General features: G+C 46.6%; 1 protein-coding gene across 2 annotated transcripts in view; it reads left to right on the forward strand.

Annotated features, from left to right (window-relative positions):
- VPS13D (vacuolar protein sorting 13 homolog D) overlaps nt 1–18014 on the forward strand; it is a 2230750-nt gene that overhangs the window by 1284430 nt on the left and 928306 nt on the right. For both annotated transcript variants that reach the window (XM_069240741.1, XM_069240742.1), the window contains one exon: nt 12203–12394. In XM_069240741.1, coding sequence (XP_069096842.1) covers nt 12203–12394 — 192 coding nt within the window. The remainder of the gene's footprint in view (nt 1–12202; nt 12395–18014) is intronic.

Raw genomic sequence — 18014 nt, forward strand, 5'->3', positions numbered from 1 at the left:
TTTCACTTTCCACTTTTTTAGTATATGGTTTGGTGCTCCCCTGGGGCCCTGTGCATTTTTATGTTATTTTTTTATGGTTATTCTGTGTATATTATGTGTGTAATATCTCCAAAGGGAGATATACCAATGTCAGTTTAGTAGCAGTGCTGTAATAAAGTATCCTTTATTTTTGCAACACTTGTGTGGTCCTTTCTTATGAGTAAGTTACTGTCTGACTACTGTGGTTTTGTAAGTGCTTTACATTCCTCCTGGATAAGCTTTTGCTGCTCTCCTCAGCTACCCCTAGAGAGCTTCTGCTATTTGGACACCTACTCACTATTACTGAGGGTTGCCTGGACTCAGTATATTGTGTCACACCATAGGTGTACTCCATAAACTGAGCTTTCCTCCTACAATCACCTCCGCACAGATAATGAATAAGCTGCAAGCTCTTTTTTTTAATCCACCCTTCACCTCTAGCTATCTTGACAAAGCTGTACTTCGTACTAGGGCCTCTTTCCTACCTAAAGTGGTCCAACCCTTTCATGTAGGTCGATCCATCACCTTGTCTACTTTTTACCCACCCCCACATCCTTCTCATGAAGAGGAAATACTCCACTGTGTGGATCCAAAAAGAGCATTGGCGTTCCAACTCAGTTGTACCAAATAATTCTGGGTGGACGATCAACTGTTTGTGAGTTAAGTGGGTGCGAAGAAAAGACAGGCGTACAGAAGAGAACCATCTCTCGATGGGTTGTTCTCTGCAACTTTGGCTAAGAATCATCCTCCTGAGGGTTTGCACGGACACTCAACCAGAGCAACAGCTGCAACCTCTGCGCTAGCACGCAGAGTTCCAATCTTGGACATCTGCCAGGCTGCAATGTGGGCATCCCTGCAGACGTTTATGAAAAACTACTGCCTGGACAGTCAATTTTTCAGGGATGGCTATTTTGGCCGTTCGGTCCTGCACCACTTCCTATTATGATCATAGTTTGCAGACCTGCCTACCGGGATGGTATTGCTTGGCTATCTATTCTAAGGTAAGGAATCTGCAACTAGAAATCTTTATCAGATGAACAAGTTTATTACCTTCGGTAACGCTTTACCTGGTGTAGGAAGTTGGCTCTGTATATACTATTTCAAAGTAAGAAATAGTGTGCACAGAGTCCAAGGGTTCCCCTTAGAGGTAAGATAGTGGCAAAAGTAGAACATTCTAATGCTTTATTTTGTGGTAGTGTGGTGGAGCAGTAGGCTTATCAGAGGGTAGTGTTAAGCATTTGTTGTACACACACAGGCAATAAATGAGGAACACACACTCAAAGACTTACTCCAGGCCAATAGGTTTTTATATTGAAAAATATATTTTCTTTATTTTGAGAACCACAGGTTCAAGATTTACAATAAACACTTTAAATGTAAGGTACTTCACTTAGATACTTTAGGAACTTTGAATAAAAGCAATATCACATACAGTCTTTGTAAAAATGGCAATACGCTATTTTCAAAGTGGACACAGTGCAAAAATCAACAGTTCCTGTGGGAGGTAAGTAAAGGTTAGATTAGGAGGTAAGTAAAACACTTACAAGTCTCAGTTCTGGGGCTTAGGCAGTCCACCGTTGGGGGTTCAAGGCAACCCCAAAGTTACCACACCAGCAGCTCAGGGCCGGTCAGGTGCAGAGGTCAAAGAGGTGCCCAAAACACATAGGTGCCTATGGAGAACAGGGGTGCTCTGGTTCCAGTCTGCCAGCATGTAAGTACCCGCGTCCTCGGGGGCAGACCAGGGGGGTTTTGTAGAGCACTGGGGGGACACAAGTAGGCACACAAAACACACTCTCAGCGGCACAGGGGCGGCCGGGTGCAGTGTGCAAAGCAGGCGTGGGGTTTTGAATAGGTTTCAGTGGAGGGACCCGGGGGTCACTCTAGTGGTGCAGGCAGGCACAGGGGGGGCGTTCTCAGGCCAGCCACCACCTGGTCCAGGCAGAGGGTCGCCTGGGGGGGTCACTCCTGCACTGAGGTTCGGTTCCTTTAGGTTCTGGGGGCTGCGGGTGCAGTGTTGGTTCCAGGCATCGGGTCCCTTGTTACAGGCAGTCGCGGTCAGGGGGAGCCTCTGGATTCTCTCTGCAGGCGTCGCTGTGGGGCTTAGGGGGGTCGTCTCTGGTAACTCATGGGGTCGCAGTCACCCGGGAGTCCTCCCTGAGGTGTTTGTTCTCTGGATCTCGAGCCGGGGGCATCGGGTGCAGAGTGTGAAGTCTCATGCTTCCAGCGGGAAGAGTGAGGTCTTTGAAGTTGAAGAAAAGTTGCAAGTTTGTTGCAGGTTTTTGAGCAGAGCCGCTGCTCACGGGAGTTTGTTGGTCCTGGGGTGTCAGGTCAGTCCTCTGAGGCTTCAGAGGTCGCTGGTCCCTGTTGGATGCGTTGCTGGCTGCAGGTTTTCGAGTCAGGAGACAGGCCGGTAGGGCTGGGGCCAAAACAGTTGTCGTCTTCCATTGTCTCTGCAGGCTTGTAGGTCAGCAGTCCTTCTTCTTTAGTTCAGGTTGCTTGAATCTGAATTCCTGGGTTCTGGGGTGCCCCTAAATACTACATTTAGGGGTGTGTTTAGGTCTGGGAGGGCGGTAGCCAATGGCTACTGTCCCGGAGGGTGGCTACACCCTCTTTGTGCCTCCTCCTCCCTCTGGGTGCATTTTACAATAAATTCCACACTGGCATGAGTGTGCATTTATTGTGCTGAGAAGTTTGATACCAAACTTCCCAGATTTCAGTGTAGCTATTAAGGAACTGTGGAGTTTGTGTTTGATAAACTCCCAGACCATATACTCTTAGGGCTACCCTGCACTTACAATGTCTAAGGTTTTGCTTAGACACTGTAGGGGCATAGTGCTCATGCACATATGCCCTCACCTGTGGTATAGTGCACCCTGCCTTAGGGCTGTAAGGCCTGCTAGAGGGGTGACTTACCTATGCCACAGGCAGTGTGAGGTTGGTATGGCACTCTGAGGGGAGTGCCACGTCAACTTAGTCATTTTCTCCCCACCAGCACACACAAGCTGTGAGGCAATGTGCATGTGCTGAGTGAGGGGTCCCCAGGGTGGCATAAGACATGCTGCAGCCCTTAGAGACCTTCCCTGGCATCAGGGCCCTTGGTACCAGGGGTACCATTTACAAGGGACTTATCTGAGTGCCAGGGCTGTGCCAATTGTGGAAGCAAAGGTACAGTTTAGGGAAAAAACACTGGTGCTGGGGCCTGGTTAGCAGGGTCCCAGTGCACTTTCAATCAAAACGTGGCATCAGCAAAGGCAAAAAGTCAGGGGGTAACCATGCCAAGCATGATACCAAACATGCCTGGGTTTCGAGTTACCATTATATAGCTAGACATAGGTAGTGACCTATGTGCAGTACACACATAAAATGGCATCCCCGCACTCAAGAAGTCCAGGGAAGTGGAGTTTGTAGGGGCATCTCTGCTAGTGCAGGGGTACCCTCACATACAGGTACTTGCACCCTGCTCTGTGTGCTAGGAGGGCCTGCCATAAGGGTGACTTGGTGACCTGGTGCAGTGACCTGTAGTGAAAAGGGTGCATGCACCCTTTCAAGCAAGCTCCAAAGGCAGGTCTGCAGATACACTTTGCATGGGCTTCCCATGGGTGGCATAATACATGGTGCAGCCCAGGGGGATTCCGTAGTACACCAATGCCCTGGGTACCTGGGCACCATATACTAGGGACTTACATGGGGGCACCAGTATGCCAAATGTGGGGTGTAACTAACCAAGTTTAAAGGGTGAGAGCATAATCACTGGGATCCTGTTAAGTTACTGGATTTTCCCCAAGCCACCCAAAAGGAAGGAAAAAAGAAAATGCAACACCCAGACAAGACTGCAAGAAACCAGCGGTGGATTCCTGAAGAGGAAGACCTGTTGAAGAAGGGGGCCAAATCTAGAAGTCACAGGACGGTCCAGGGGGAGCAGGAGCTACTACCCACCCAGCTGTGTTTGCAGGAGTTGGTCGACGATAGGACGAAGACGATCAGGAATGCAGCCCTGGTGCAGTTGAAGAATTCCTGGAGGATGCAGTCGATGTCCCACGCCGGATGCATGATTACAGTCAGTTGGTGGCGTGGAAGAGCTACCAACAAGCCTTGGGAAATGCAGAAGTTGTTGTGAAGCAAAAGTGGAGCTGGCGGGGACCAGCAAGGTCCATGAGGACTCAGCCCACAAGGGGAGGCCTAGGGAGACCCCCTCCAAGGCGAAGAGTCCACAGAAGAAGAGGCAGCCCCTACAGGAGACCCACTGGAAGAAGAACCAGGAATCGCAGAGGAGTCCAGGCAGCACAACTGGAGAGGGGTCCCGCGCCACATGAGAATCACGCATAGGGCTGTGCGTTCCAGTAGGGAGTGCTGGGGGCTGAGGCTACACGGAGCCTGAAGATCCCTTGGAGGAGATGCAAACAAGCCTTGGTAGCTGCAAGAGACGCGATGCACAGGGGTACTGTCCTGCTTTGGAAGGCAAAGGCTTACCTCCAACAAAGTTGGACAGCTGGCAGAGAGAACCAAGAGGACTACTCCGGACCACCACCCGTGATGCAGGATCCACGTAGCTCAGGATGAGAGGAGATCCACGCAGCTGGTCGTCGTTGCAGTTTGTTCCTGCGGTTGGAGGAGAGTAACTCCTTCACTCCAGGGGAGATTCCTTCTTCCTTCTTGTGCAGTCTGAGGATGCACAGCCGGAGAAATGTTAGAGAAGCTGGAAGGAGTTGTGGAAACAATGTTGCAAGCAGAGTCTTCGTCGTGAATGCAGATTGTCGGCTCCTGAAGGGTCCAGTTGCGGTTCCAGTGACTAGATGTCAAAGTAGAGGTTGCAGAGGAGTCCTGCTGGGTTTTTGCAAGCCAAATCTGAGGACCCACCCAAGAGAGAGACCCTAAATAGCCCTGAAAGGGGAGGTTGGTCACCTAGCCAGGTGAGCACCTATCAGGAGGGGTCTCTGACGTCATCTGTCTGACCTAGCCACTCAGATGCTCCCAGAGTTCCCTGCCAACCTAGTATTCAAGATGGCAGAACACGGGGATCCTCTGGAGGAGCTCTGGGCACCACCCCTAAGGTGGTGACGGGCAGTGGAGTGGTCACTCCCCTTTCCATTGTCCAGTTTCCCACCAGAGCAGGGACTGGAGGTCCCTGAACCGGTGTAGACTGGTATATGCACAGAGGGCACCAAATGTGCCATTCAAAGCATACCAGTGTCTTGGGGGAGGCTAACCCTCCCAAGCCATATACCACCTATTTCCAGAGGGAGACTGTGTTATCCCCCTCTTCTAATGCAAATCCTTTGTTCTGCCTTCCTGGGCTTGGGCTGTTCAAGCAGCATGAGTGCAGAAACCTGTGTGAAGGGTGGCAGCAGCTTGGTCTGCCCAGAAAACCCCAAAAGGCTTGTAGGAGCAGTGGTGTGGGGGTCGTCTAAGGAGCCCCCAGAGTGCATGGAATCATACTTCCAATACCGAGAACAGTATCAGGGTATGATTCTGACATGTTTGATACCAAACATGCCTAGGTTCGGAGTTACCATTATGTAGCTGGACATAGGTAGTGACCTAGGTCCAGTTCATGCATAAAATGGCATCCCCGTACACACTAAGTCCAGGAAAATGGAACTAGAGTTCGTGGGGGCACCTCTGCTAGTGCAGGGGTGCCCTCATACACAGGTACTTGCACCCTGCCTTCTGGGCTAGGAGGGCCTGCCACAGGGGTGACTTACAGTGACCCGGTGCAGTGACCTGTAGTGAAAGGGTGCATGCACTCTTTCACGCAGGCTGCAATGGCAGACCTGCAGTTACACTTTGCTTGGGCTCCCCATGGGTGGCATAATACATGGTGCAACCCGTGGGGATTCCTTGGTACCCCCAATGAACTGGGTACCTGGACACCATATAATAGGGTCTGACATGGAGGGATTCAGTATGCCACATGTGGGGTGTAAGTAACCAAGTTACCAAATTTAAAAAGAGAGCCTAATCACTGGGGTCCTGGTTACCAGGATCCCAGTGAACACAGTCAAACACACTGACAACAGGCAGAAAATGGGGGTTACCATGCCAGCAAAGAGTGTACTTTCCTACACCTTGGAAGAAGTATAAGAACCTCGGCAGTACTGTCATCTTGAGGGTGTGAATGCGACCAAACCAGGTCATAAAGAGAGGTGCCCAGCTCTTGAGGTCAGACCTAAGTTGTTGGATCAGTGGACGGCAGATGGCTTTGTAGACGTCTACGATATGGGGGGTGAGTCTAATAACCCAGTATGTTAACTCCTTCCTTTCCCATTGAAAGAGGGAGTTGCTTGTCATGTGTTCAATCTCGACTGAGGGCAGTGTGAGATTAAGGATATAGGATTTAGACAGGTTCATCCGGTACCCTGCAGCCCCCTCAAATTCAGCCAGTTTACTCTGCAGAGATAGGAGAGAGGTTTGTGGTGCAGTCAAGGATAGAAGAATGTCACCTGCAAACAGAGAGATCTTATGGGTAGTGGATCCAAAGGTTATACCCTGAATCTCCCCGTTTCGTCGCACTCTCTCTGCCAAGGGTTCTATACTAAATGCGAACAATAGGGGAGAGAGGGGGCATCCCTGGTGAGTGCCCCTTCCCAACTGAAAGGTCTTTGACCCATTTCTGTTCACCATCACCTTGGCCACAGGGGCAATGTAATTGGCTTGCACCATTGTGATACATTTTTCCGAAAAGCCAAAATGCCTCATGGTCTGGAACATGAAAGACCAATTGACCTGGTCAAACGCCTTTTCTTCATCTAAAGTGAGCAGTATCTCCTGTGCTCTTTTCTTGGTCACTCTCTCTACTAAGTGTATCACTCGCTTGTCATGGGTTTTTCTCCCTTGTAAAAATCCCGACTGATCTGGGTGTATCAGGTCTGGCAATATTCTTTCTAAGTGTGTGTCCCAAGTTTTTGAGTACAGTTTAACATCAAGGTTAAGGCGATGGGTCTATAGGAGGAGCAGAGGTGTGGGTCTTTCCCTGGCTTCGGTTTGACTGATATTAGTACTTCACTCATAGAGAGTGTGACGTCCGGTTAAGTGGCTATGTAGTTAAACAACTTAGTCAATTGCGGTATATGCTCTGAGGGGAAAGTCTTATAGAATTGAGCTGTGAAGCCGACTGGCCCTGGTCATGTGTGCAAATATCAGTGCCCTGACCTCTTCCTCGTCTGTAGGTTTGCCCAGAATCTCATTCTGTTCCTGAGTGACTTGTGGTAAGGGGGCCTTATCTAGATAGTGCAACTGTTCAGATCTTGTTGGCCTGTCTGCTGTGTATAAATCTTAAAGCTACGGAAGGCTGTTGCTTTGTCTCGTTCTGTCTTGGCCACTCCTCCTTGGCTTAGATAGAGGGTGGGGATATATTCTCTCTCTTGTTTTACTCGCAGTTGTCGGGCCAGTCTGGGTCCTATTTTGTTGCACTTCAGTTACGCCCCAGGGTGAGGGCGAAGGCGAAGGATGGTAAACTCCACTCTATTTATATAGATTGCATGTAGTTTCCCACTGATTGCTGTGACATTTCATTGTGTTTGTAGAGAGGGGGATTGTTTGTGTATCTGCTCTGCCTTCTTTAATTCAGCTTCTAATGTAAAACATTCTCTGGATTTTTGCTTGGTAAGAGTAGACATCAACGAAACACATCTCCCTCTAACCACTGCCTTGAATGCATTCCAATTGTTAGCAATGTTGGTGTCTCGAGGGTCGTTAGAGTAAAATACTCCCTTATGGCTTTGTGGACCTCATCACCCATTGTCCCATCTTGAATAATAGGGGTAGGGTAAAACCACCTCCACTCTCCTGGGACACCCCTGGATCAGTCTAAGTTCAGCTGTACTGGGGCATGGTCAGAGATGATTATGGGGTGAAATTCCTCTGTGTGAATGCTCTGGGTGAGGGGTTGATTTGTAAATATGTAATCCAGTCAGGAGTAAGTACGGTGAGAGTAGGGGAAAAAAGGTATAGTCCTTAGTGTCAGGATGTAAGTGTCACCATGCATCGACTAGCCCTAATTCTGCTATCCTTTTTTTGAAGGATTTGGAGAAGCTGGAGGATGGGGAGTGTGCCTGGTGAGAGGTGTGTACTACTTTGTCCCATATCTGGTTGAAATCTCCCATTAGGATAATCTCCCCATCTCAAATTCCCCCAGTTGCTCAAGGAAAGAGTTAATAAAAAAATGCCTGTGCCGGGTTGGGAGCATACAGGGTAGCTATTGTACAAATGCTGCCCGTTATTGTACCTTTCACCATCAGAAATCTCCCTTCCCAGTCAGATTTATGTGTAATATGTTGGAAGGCTAGGGATTCATGAAAAAAAGGGCCACCCCATTGTGTTTTGTGATATGGGAAGACCTAAACGCCGTTGTATACTGCCTTTGTCCAACTCTTTGTTTCCTTTCCTATGGGTTTCCTGTAAGGCTACAATATCATATCTCGTGTCCAGGAGATATTTCTGTACCTTTAGCTCTTAGAAGGGGACTTCAGTCCCATCACATTCCACATTCCACATTATTGTGACTAACTGTAACGGGGAAGCCGTTACTCGATGGCCGCCGGAAACAACAGTTGTAGGGGCAACCACAGAAGACAACACTTCTCAACAAAGAGAAGACTCGGAAACCTACGAACACTTCCGGAGTCATTCCGATGCACACGAGGAAGGAAGAGAGTAGACAGACGGCATGGATAGGGAAGAGGAGGAGAGAGAGCGAGGAGACAAGGGATGGCGAGAGGAACCAGGAGAGCCTCAGAAACAGGAAAAGGAGAAGAACAGCAACACAAGGAAAGTAAGAGACACAGAGGAGCAGAACCAGGAAGGGAGAGGTGACCGAGGAGGACTGAGAGTGAGAACGGAGGAAAGAAGAAAGGAGCCTGACTACCGAAAGCCCTGCCATGTTCCTTGAGGGACGTGGCTGCACAAGGTACAGCCTTATTTTCTGTCAATGTTTCCCACTGGGGAAAAAGGGGAAGGGGAGAGTGTGAGGGAATCATAAGGGGACCTAACCATATGAAGAAAGGGGGGGGGTTAAAGAGGAAAGGAAGAACACACTGTCGCAAGCACCTTTGTATGCCTGACAATTGTGACACCTGTGGGATCTCTCCCTCACTTCCACTCCCTTCCCTGGTGAACCTGTCCCATACTATTAAACCACTTACCTGAGAACTGTTTGTTTAACCACTTTTTCCACTGAGGCACCCTGGTACAAGCAGGAAGCGACTTCAGGGGCACAGAGACATCACCTAGAGAGGAAACAAAGAAGACAAAGATAAATGAACCGTAAAACTGTATTAACTACCTTAACCCAAAACATATTCAAGGAGTAAACATAATACTCAGACAATCAACCAGAGCCTGTAGTCTGTCTGTTATGGAAAGTGATTTCTGCGCTTACACTAATTTGTACTGGTAACCAATGTCATTCATTGTGGTTGCCTCCGGCCTATGGTGGTTGCCTCCTGCCTTTCCCTCCCCCTTGACCCTCCTGCCCACCTCTGTCCTAGCTGAAAGATTGATACTGACCCTGGGTGCGTTCTTTCACATATCTCACTACAAGCCTACTCTTGGTTATCAACAAAGAACAGTATAGTAAAACCAGTTGGGACATTAGTCCCGTACGTGGTCTATCATTTGTATAACAGTACATCATTTTAGGCTTTCTGGCAACACCCACCTTAGCATTCTCAATGAATGGTGTTATGTATGGGGCTGCGGGAACAAACTCTGTGTTGGAGAGTTGTGGCCGTGAATTGCCATGTTTCAGAGGTGCCAGTGTCCCCTATATAGAGGGACCCTCTGAGGTATACAGGACCACCTCCAAACAGTCCCAGTTTTGGTGGAGTTTATCTTTGAGAGAGACATAAAAATGTCTGGTCTGGTCTGGCAAAAGTTGAGGTAGAGAGAGTCACATGTTCTTGGTCCCCTTTTCTCCCCTGCCTGTTCGAGTGATGCGAGCCAGGGGCTCGGTTCCTTCCTGGGTGCAGGCTTCTCAAAGGGTAAGTCTTTTGCACTGTTAGATTTAGCTGTGTCTGAGAGCACTATGCCTAGAAGATTTGCTGTCTCGCCTAAATCAGTGAAGTGATGCGTTTTACTTTGATCGGAGAAGGCTAGTCCAAACAGAAAGTTCCAGCGGTACTTCACATTGCTCTTGCGGAGGTAGTCCGTGATCGGCCTAAATTGTAGCCTTTTTGCTAACGTGACCAGGGCTATATCTTGATATACCAAGCAAGTTGCTCCTTGAAACAAGGCCATGTCATCTTTTCAGGCCGCTTGCAGGATCGCTTTCTTCATCTTAAACGAGTGTAGCTTTATCAAGACGTCACAAGGCCTTGTTACTTCCGCTGTCGCTGGTGGACTCTCCACCTTGATCGCAATCTGCGAGTCTCCTATAAGTTTGCCAAAAAGACCCAATAGGAAGGCCTCCAGATCGGGACCCTCCGCTCCCTCCTCCAGTTTTCAGAGTCGAATGTTTGTCTCTTTGAGAGCAATTTTCAAGATTTTCACATTTCAACAGAGCTGTTTGCAAGTGTTCGCAGTCTTCCAGTTGCTCCAGACATTGTTCCATAGATTTACATTGTGTTTCCAAATCTATTGTGCGGTTCCCCACTGAGTCTACAACTTGTTTGGAGTTAGGTAAGTTTTGTGGTTAGGTCGGCACGCAAGGCTTCGAGGGAGCCCAATTTTAACTTGTCCTAGGTGTTGCCCACCTATTTTTTTGCCTTTCTTGTGCCGGAGTACTGGACACTTCTCTTCGAGCCTCTCTAGTATGCTCCTAGTCCTGCCGTGCCTTGTCTGGACCCTGCCGCCATGTTAAGGTCCGGCATTTTCAGGGACGTCTCACAGGAGCCTTTATCTCCAACATCCACTCTTCAGGTGGGTCGCTACCCACATTGGTTGGCGTGGGACAATCTCTAAAGTCTACGCTGTTCCCGTGCCACTCACTACCAGGCCGCTGTACCATGGCGTGCGCGGGCTTCTCTCCCTTTAGGCCCCTGCGGCTTCACTCATCTGCATGACTCCACGAGGGCCTCTCTGCCACGCTGCTCAGGACCTCCGGTGCCTCCGATTGCCCCTCTCCTCAATGCCACTTGTTTTATCTCCTGCAGGCTCCACCTGCCGCCACGCTTATCAGCAATGCGGTGGAGCCTGGGTTGTTTATGTCCACACGGCCATGTTGGCTTGGGCACCCTTTTTAAAATTTTAAAAGTAGCCGAATGTTAGTCCTGAACACATTGCCATCAACAACAAATACTATGTGTACTGCTACATTTTACACCATCTGCAGATATGCTCAAGCCTCTGCAAGGAATTCCTTGTATAGCTAATTGCTGTAGTCTGTCCTAAGCTTTTGGTGCTACAGGCAAAAGAGGGATGATGGGTTTATGTTTGTTCAGGTGAAGCCCAAGATATTTACTGTGGAGTGTACAGTTGGAATCTGGCCAAAGAGAAAAGGAAGATACAAAGTTATTCCCTCCCAAAAAAATCTCAGTTGTCCTGTTGTTTCATTGGAACTGACAGTGGTTCATCAGCTATTGAATTTGTAATATTAGTTAATATCTCATGTGACACAGAAAAATAGTTGCATTTGTTACTTTTTCAACGATACACTGTTGTGTCATTTGCAAAGTATTATGCGTTCACTAAAGAATGTGAGCAGCTGAAATTTTAGGTCCATGTAGACATTGAACAGGATTGAGAACGTATTCTGGAGAAAGAAAAATGCTTTCTTTTGGCAACAGTCATTGCATTGGTAAAAGGGATCCACTCTCTGTGTTCTGAATTTAGATAGAATTGAAATGAAACACAGGCAGCCTAAATAATAACAAGGTGCTACACAAATTGTTGAGGAAACAAACATTCAGATTGGCTTTACAGATTATATATGAAGTGAATCAGGTGTGGTGATTTCCTTTACAGTGAAAGGTGATGAGTTTAAGTATCTGGAAGATATTGGACTCTAGTTTACATTCTTACGGTCTGCTTTTGATCTTGAGGTCCTGTTTTTGTAGAAACTCTTTTTAGTTCTGTTGTCCTTTTAGTATCTCTATAAGTGTTTTAGTTCACCCAGGTAGATGTAAATTCCGTGCCAAAAATAGTCTAAGGAAATCCACTGAAATTATGCTTTAAATCTCAAGCTAGACAAAAATCTATTTTAATGGCCCTACCACACAACGGAAATTATTTGTATATTTTCTACTTACAGGGGTTTCTTTAGAAAACTTCCAGGACTGCAAAGAGTTGCTTATCCCTCCTGGTACACAAAACTACATGGTGAGAATGAGAGTATATGATGTTAACCAACGACAGCTAAATTTGACGATCCGCATTGTATGCCGAGCTGAATGGTCCTTAAAGATATTCATCTCAGCACCATACTGGTTGATTAACAAGACAGGTATGTTCAATTTTTTTCTTCTCTTTGCATGAGTATTCACCACACTGGCCTGCACACATGCATCAATAACTGTCGTATATCACTGTTAGGTAAATGGATTGTTGGAAGTTATAGACAATATAGATTATATTAAAGGCCGTCTTCACCCTTGTTTGATGTTTTTTCAGTCACATAAGGTGGATCAATGTGATAAAAACTGAACTGATGCTTAGCCATGTAGTTGCAGAGAAGTAAGAGGTTGTGGCCAAATTAAGTTCAACGTTGATTATATGTAGCCTGTTTGGAAAACTGATTGGTGAAACCAGTTCTGGTGAAACCTTTCTCTTGAATTTGTGGCCAACAATCCTTCAATATGTATGCACCTCAAGGTGTTTTTTTTATTTTTATTGCAATAGAGCCACACATATGCCCTTTAGGCATATGTGAGCTCTACATGCGCACCCCTTTTTGGAGGTGCACCAAGGGGAGCCTTTTCCCATTGCTATCCCTGTTTTTGCATTTCGTAAATAGCAGCTTTTTTTTTTAAATAAGAAATCGCTATTTAGGAAATGCAAAACTGGGCCATTGACTAAAATGCAATGGGATTTCAAAATACCGATTTTCTAATAGCGATTTCTACTTTGTAGGAATCGCTAATAGGAAATCGGTATCTTTGTACATAGCATTTTGCATTTCGTAAATAACGATTTCCATGAAGTCGCTATTTAAGAAATGCAAAATTGCATTTTCGTACATGGCCCTTTATGCCTTGTAACTTTTGTTTTTCTTTTGCCCATCTGTAGCTCCAGAGTCCCCTGCTCTTTATCTGTGTTCTCCCTCTTCTCTGAGCCTTTTTGATGGTCCATTTTTTTGGCTGTAAGTATTTATGGTGCAGCCGTGCATAGTGTCACAGAAATGTGCTCCCACAGAATCATATTTGTCAACACTATGTAGTCTTTGTTTTGTGTTAGAGCACAATAACAACTCTTACCATTATTACAGTGCTTTGTTAATTAGATCCAAACTTTCTGAAAATCAAGTAAATCTAGGATTCTTGTACCCTCCCCACGTCGTAAATACTCATCTAGATTGCAGCCATTATAGGGAACCTGTTTGAAAATAAGAGTAAGTATTGAGCAAAGCACTCCTATTTATAAGTCATGTGAATAAATTGGCTAACAAAATTAGATCCTTCTCATATGTCATGCATAAATCTTCACTTGTACTGATCCTCTCCTTTTTGCCTTTTAGCTTACTTTCAGCTTTCAGTGAAACCTGCCTCCAGAAGAGGAGTAATTAATGATACAATATAAACTCTCCCTAGTTAACCCATTTGGCTAGAATTAATAACATAGGTGTTTTCTCAGTTCAACTAATTCTTCCCAAGAAAGTATATTAAAAAATAATCAAGTGAGCACGCGGAATTAACTCTTTGTATTGGTAACCATCTCCAGATTGAGGTGCACCTCTCCAGTTTTAGGGAGCAGGAGAGTGTGGCATTTGCAAAGTTGCCTGTTGCTAGGCTTTTCAATTTGTTATAAAAGTTTGTCAAATTTATGAAAGTTTAAAACAGTGGAGGGTAAAAACAGCAAAACCAATCTGTAAACCCTGCTGTTTTGGAGCATTCTCCCACACGCATACTTTTTCTGGGAAAATCCTCCTTTAAAAACGATTCTGTTTGTGTGATGGTTTTCCAACTCAGGACATTATGTGACACTGGCAAAAAGGATGATTCACAAAATTTCAGTTGTTAACTTTGCCACACTAAAGTGGTAGAATTGTAATTTTGCAACAAAGACTCTGTCAAATCTTAGGGGGTGATTCTAATCCTGGCGGGCGGCGGAGGCCGCCCGCCAGAATTCCGCCCCCATAATACCGCTCCGCGGTCAGAAGACCGCGGAGGGTATTATGAGTTTTTCCCTGGGCTGGCGGGCGGTCTCCAAAAGACCGCCCGCCAGCCCAGGGAAAAACTCCCTTCCCACGAGGATGCCGGCTCGTAATCGAGCCGGCGGAGTGGGAAGGTGCGACGGGTGCAGTAGCACCCGTCGCGTATTTCAGTGTCTGCAAGGCAGACACTGAAATACCTTGCGGGGCCCTCTTACGGGGGCCCCTGCCGTGCCCATGCCATTGGCATGGGCACGGCAGGGGCCCCCAGGGGCCCCGCGACCCCCCCTACCGCCATCCTGTTCATGGCGGCTTTCCCGCCATGAACAGGATGGCGGTAGGGGGGGTCAGAATCCCCCATGGCGGCGCAGCAAGCTGCGCCGCCATGGGGGATTCTGAGGGCAGCGGTAAACCGGCGGGAGACCGCCGGTTTACCCTTTCTGACCGCGGCCAAAGCGCCGCGGTCAGAATGCCCTGCGGGGCACCGCCGGCCTGTCGGCGGTGCTCCCGCCGACCCTCGCCCCGGCGGTCAAAGACCGCCGGGGTTAGAATCAGGGCCTTAGTCTTTTGAGAAATGTATTCATGCTTCAAAAAGAACATTATAGTACAAAGCTAACTTCTGCTTAAGCTTGTCAGATATGCAAATAGTTCAAAGAGAACGAACGTCTTCTTGAGGTAAAACTTTCCCCTACACTACATCTCTTTCATGTGGAGGCCTTCCCTTTGGGTACTGTTCCTTGGTGGCGAAACTGTGAGAAGTTTCTATCTCATGCCTTTCCTCAGACTAAAACATCAATGAATCTTTGGAGTTATGCAGTCAGACCCTCAAATCCTGTGGGATGATGAAACTTTTCCTTGATTACCTTTATGAGGAGTGCAATCTCACACCTGTAGTGGATCCGATTGAATTTTAATGGGAATCAGGAGTTTAGCTTAGCCTTCTGGCTTGCAGGCCTGTGCCCTTGTCACCTAGTTTCTTTTAACCTCCTTAACTTGCTCTGTTTTCTCACATTTATTGAATTATTTCTTTCAATATGGTTGCTATGTTTATAGTATAGGAAGATGTTTTAGTTTCACATTATCAGTGCCACTCTGTGAAGGCGTCACTACCAGCATCAAAGATAAATGATATACCTAGGTATTCACATCATGTACTTTCCCACTTACGTGTGACAGTAACATAATGTACCTTTTCAGGGAACTGCTTATATAATTGCTGCCCCAGGCATGCCTTTTTATCTATTGTTTGGGAACATACCTGCGCCAGGGGTCCTACAAGATCTGTATAAATACATCTCACACAGACAAGATTATCAGAGGGATTACTACCAGATGCCATCAACGCTATCTAAGCTACATGTTGCCTTTATGCAGACCCAGCCTTCGTGTCACCAAGGAGTCTGATCTAGAAACCTCATTTCAAGGTACAAAAGGTTGGGGGGGGGCTCTTCTCATTGTAATGGTACTGGCAGATTAGGTTTATCACACCTAGCTCTCTTTAGGTTAGAGATTAGGTTCATCATGCTAGGGTATTGGGGTTCATTTCACATCTGTTTCACATCTTATGTTGTTGCAAGATGTTGGGGATCTTTGTATTAATGACTCTCATTTTTACCGCTCTGTTTCTTGCATTGTTCATTATCCTAATCATTACAGCCCATGCAATTTGCAGTAGATTGCAGCCTTGTTAGTAAAACCTATTGAAAACTTTACTTTCATCTCCTTCATTGCCTATGTGTGACTAAGACTTGTTTCTCATGTGGCAAAGGGTTATCTCCGTTTAACCACAACTCCCCTGAGATGTCGCTCTCTTGAGTCCATGCGTAAAGGCTGCCACAAATCACCTTTTGGTATTTGGGTTTTTGGTGAGGTACTACTTGTGAGCCAGGAGGGTTGGGCCGACAGTTGGGACTTGTTGTAGGATTGGCCTAGTCGCCTACAAACAAAAGTGCTGTCATCCCTAAACCAGCAGTCTTGCCTAGAGCAAGAGTCCAATTACGATATGACGCCACCAACAATGGTGTTTTGGCACTAATTTACAGATGCCCTGAGTATCACTCTCACACATACAACAGGTACCTTAAGTAACATTACATGGAGACGTCCGTGGTCTTAGTAATGATCCTCAGCTGAACAGGGAGCACCTAGCTAGGCTGTTCGAGCTCGAACTCTTAAAAGGACTTTTTCCTAATTTGGTGTACATCTCTTTACTCATTTTATAAATATGGCTAATGCCATAGACATTCCTGAGAATGCCAGACAAGCATTAACACTACATCTAATAGTGCATGGCTTAACAGAAATAGGCGGCGATGTCACGTTCATCGTAGAAGCTAGTGAAGCTTACCAAACAGAAACATTTTACTCATGGGTCACCTTTTCTGTGGAAGATCCTAGATCATTCACATTCTATACATACAGAGTTGCAAACGTACCACAACAGTACTACACATACCAGTATCATGAAATTCCGATCAGTTATCAAGAACATGACAACTGGTTAATGGTGCACTACCACACCTAATACAACCCATGAGATTAAGTCTCTTAGGTAATGATGGACCAACATGGCCTATGGTTGCCACATATACACCACACCCTGGTGTAGAAAATATGCAGGCAGCTGGTCTGCGCAATCTTTGCAGTGAGAGAGTAACTCTATATAGACGACCAGTGCGCCCAGCACCACAATCAACTGCTGGATACCATTTGGCCACTTCTGGGATTATTCCACAAACATTACATTCGATCATGAGCAAGATACCCACAGAATGAGAGAAATCCTCATTCTGGATAGCCCAAAAAACTAACCAGCTGGAAGCTGTTTCCACCCATACGGGACCATAAGAAAAACATAAAATTCTCACAATGTGCTTACCTTTCGGGATGGTTCCCTCAGTGGATGACTGCGCATATGGGGTACAGTCTTCGCTGCAATATATATTACCTGCTAGACCTGACAGCCTTAGGGTGGTCATCCCCAACTTTTTGCCTGCCTCCCTCCACTTTTTGACACTATTTTTTGCAGGTTTTAGGACTCTGCGCACTTTACCACTGCTAACCAGTGCTAAAGTGCATATGCTCTCTCCCTTAAAACATGGTAACATTGGTTCATACCCAATTGGCATATTTGATCTACTTGTAAGTCCCTAGTACAGTGCACTACATGTGCCCAGGGCCTGTAGATTGAATGCTGCTAGTGGCCCTGCAGCACTGGTTTTGCCACCCACATAAGTAGCCCCTTAACCATGTCTCAGGACTGTCATTGCAAGGCCTGTGGGTGCAGTTTCACTGCCACTTCGACATGTCATTTAAAAGTACTTACTAAGCCTTAAACTCCCCTTTTTCTACATATGTCACCCCTAAGGTTGGCCCTAGGTAACCCAGAGGTCAGGGTGCCGTGCAGGTAAAAGGCAAGGCATATATGTGTGTGCTTTATGTGTCCTAATAAGGGGAAAACTCCTAAATTCATTTTCCACTGCTGAGGCCTACTCCTTTCATAGGCTAACATTAGGGCTACCCTTATAAACTGTTTGAGTGGTAGATTCTGATTAGAAAGGGGTAAACAGGTCATATTTAGTATGGCCAGCATGGTAATACAAAATCCTGCTGACTGGTGAGGTTGGATTTTGTATGGCTATTTTAGAAATGCTGTTTTTAGAAAGTGAGGATTTTTCTGCACTTAAATTTAAATCCTTCTGTGCCTTAAAGCCTGTCTCCAGTCCACGTTTGGGCTGGGCTGGTTGACAGCTCCCTT

The sequence above is a fragment of the Pleurodeles waltl genome, chromosome 6 (assembly GCF_031143425.1).
Source record: "Pleurodeles waltl isolate 20211129_DDA chromosome 6, aPleWal1.hap1.20221129, whole genome shotgun sequence".
NCBI classification, from domain to species: Eukaryota; Metazoa; Chordata; class Amphibia; order Caudata; family Salamandridae; genus Pleurodeles; species Pleurodeles waltl.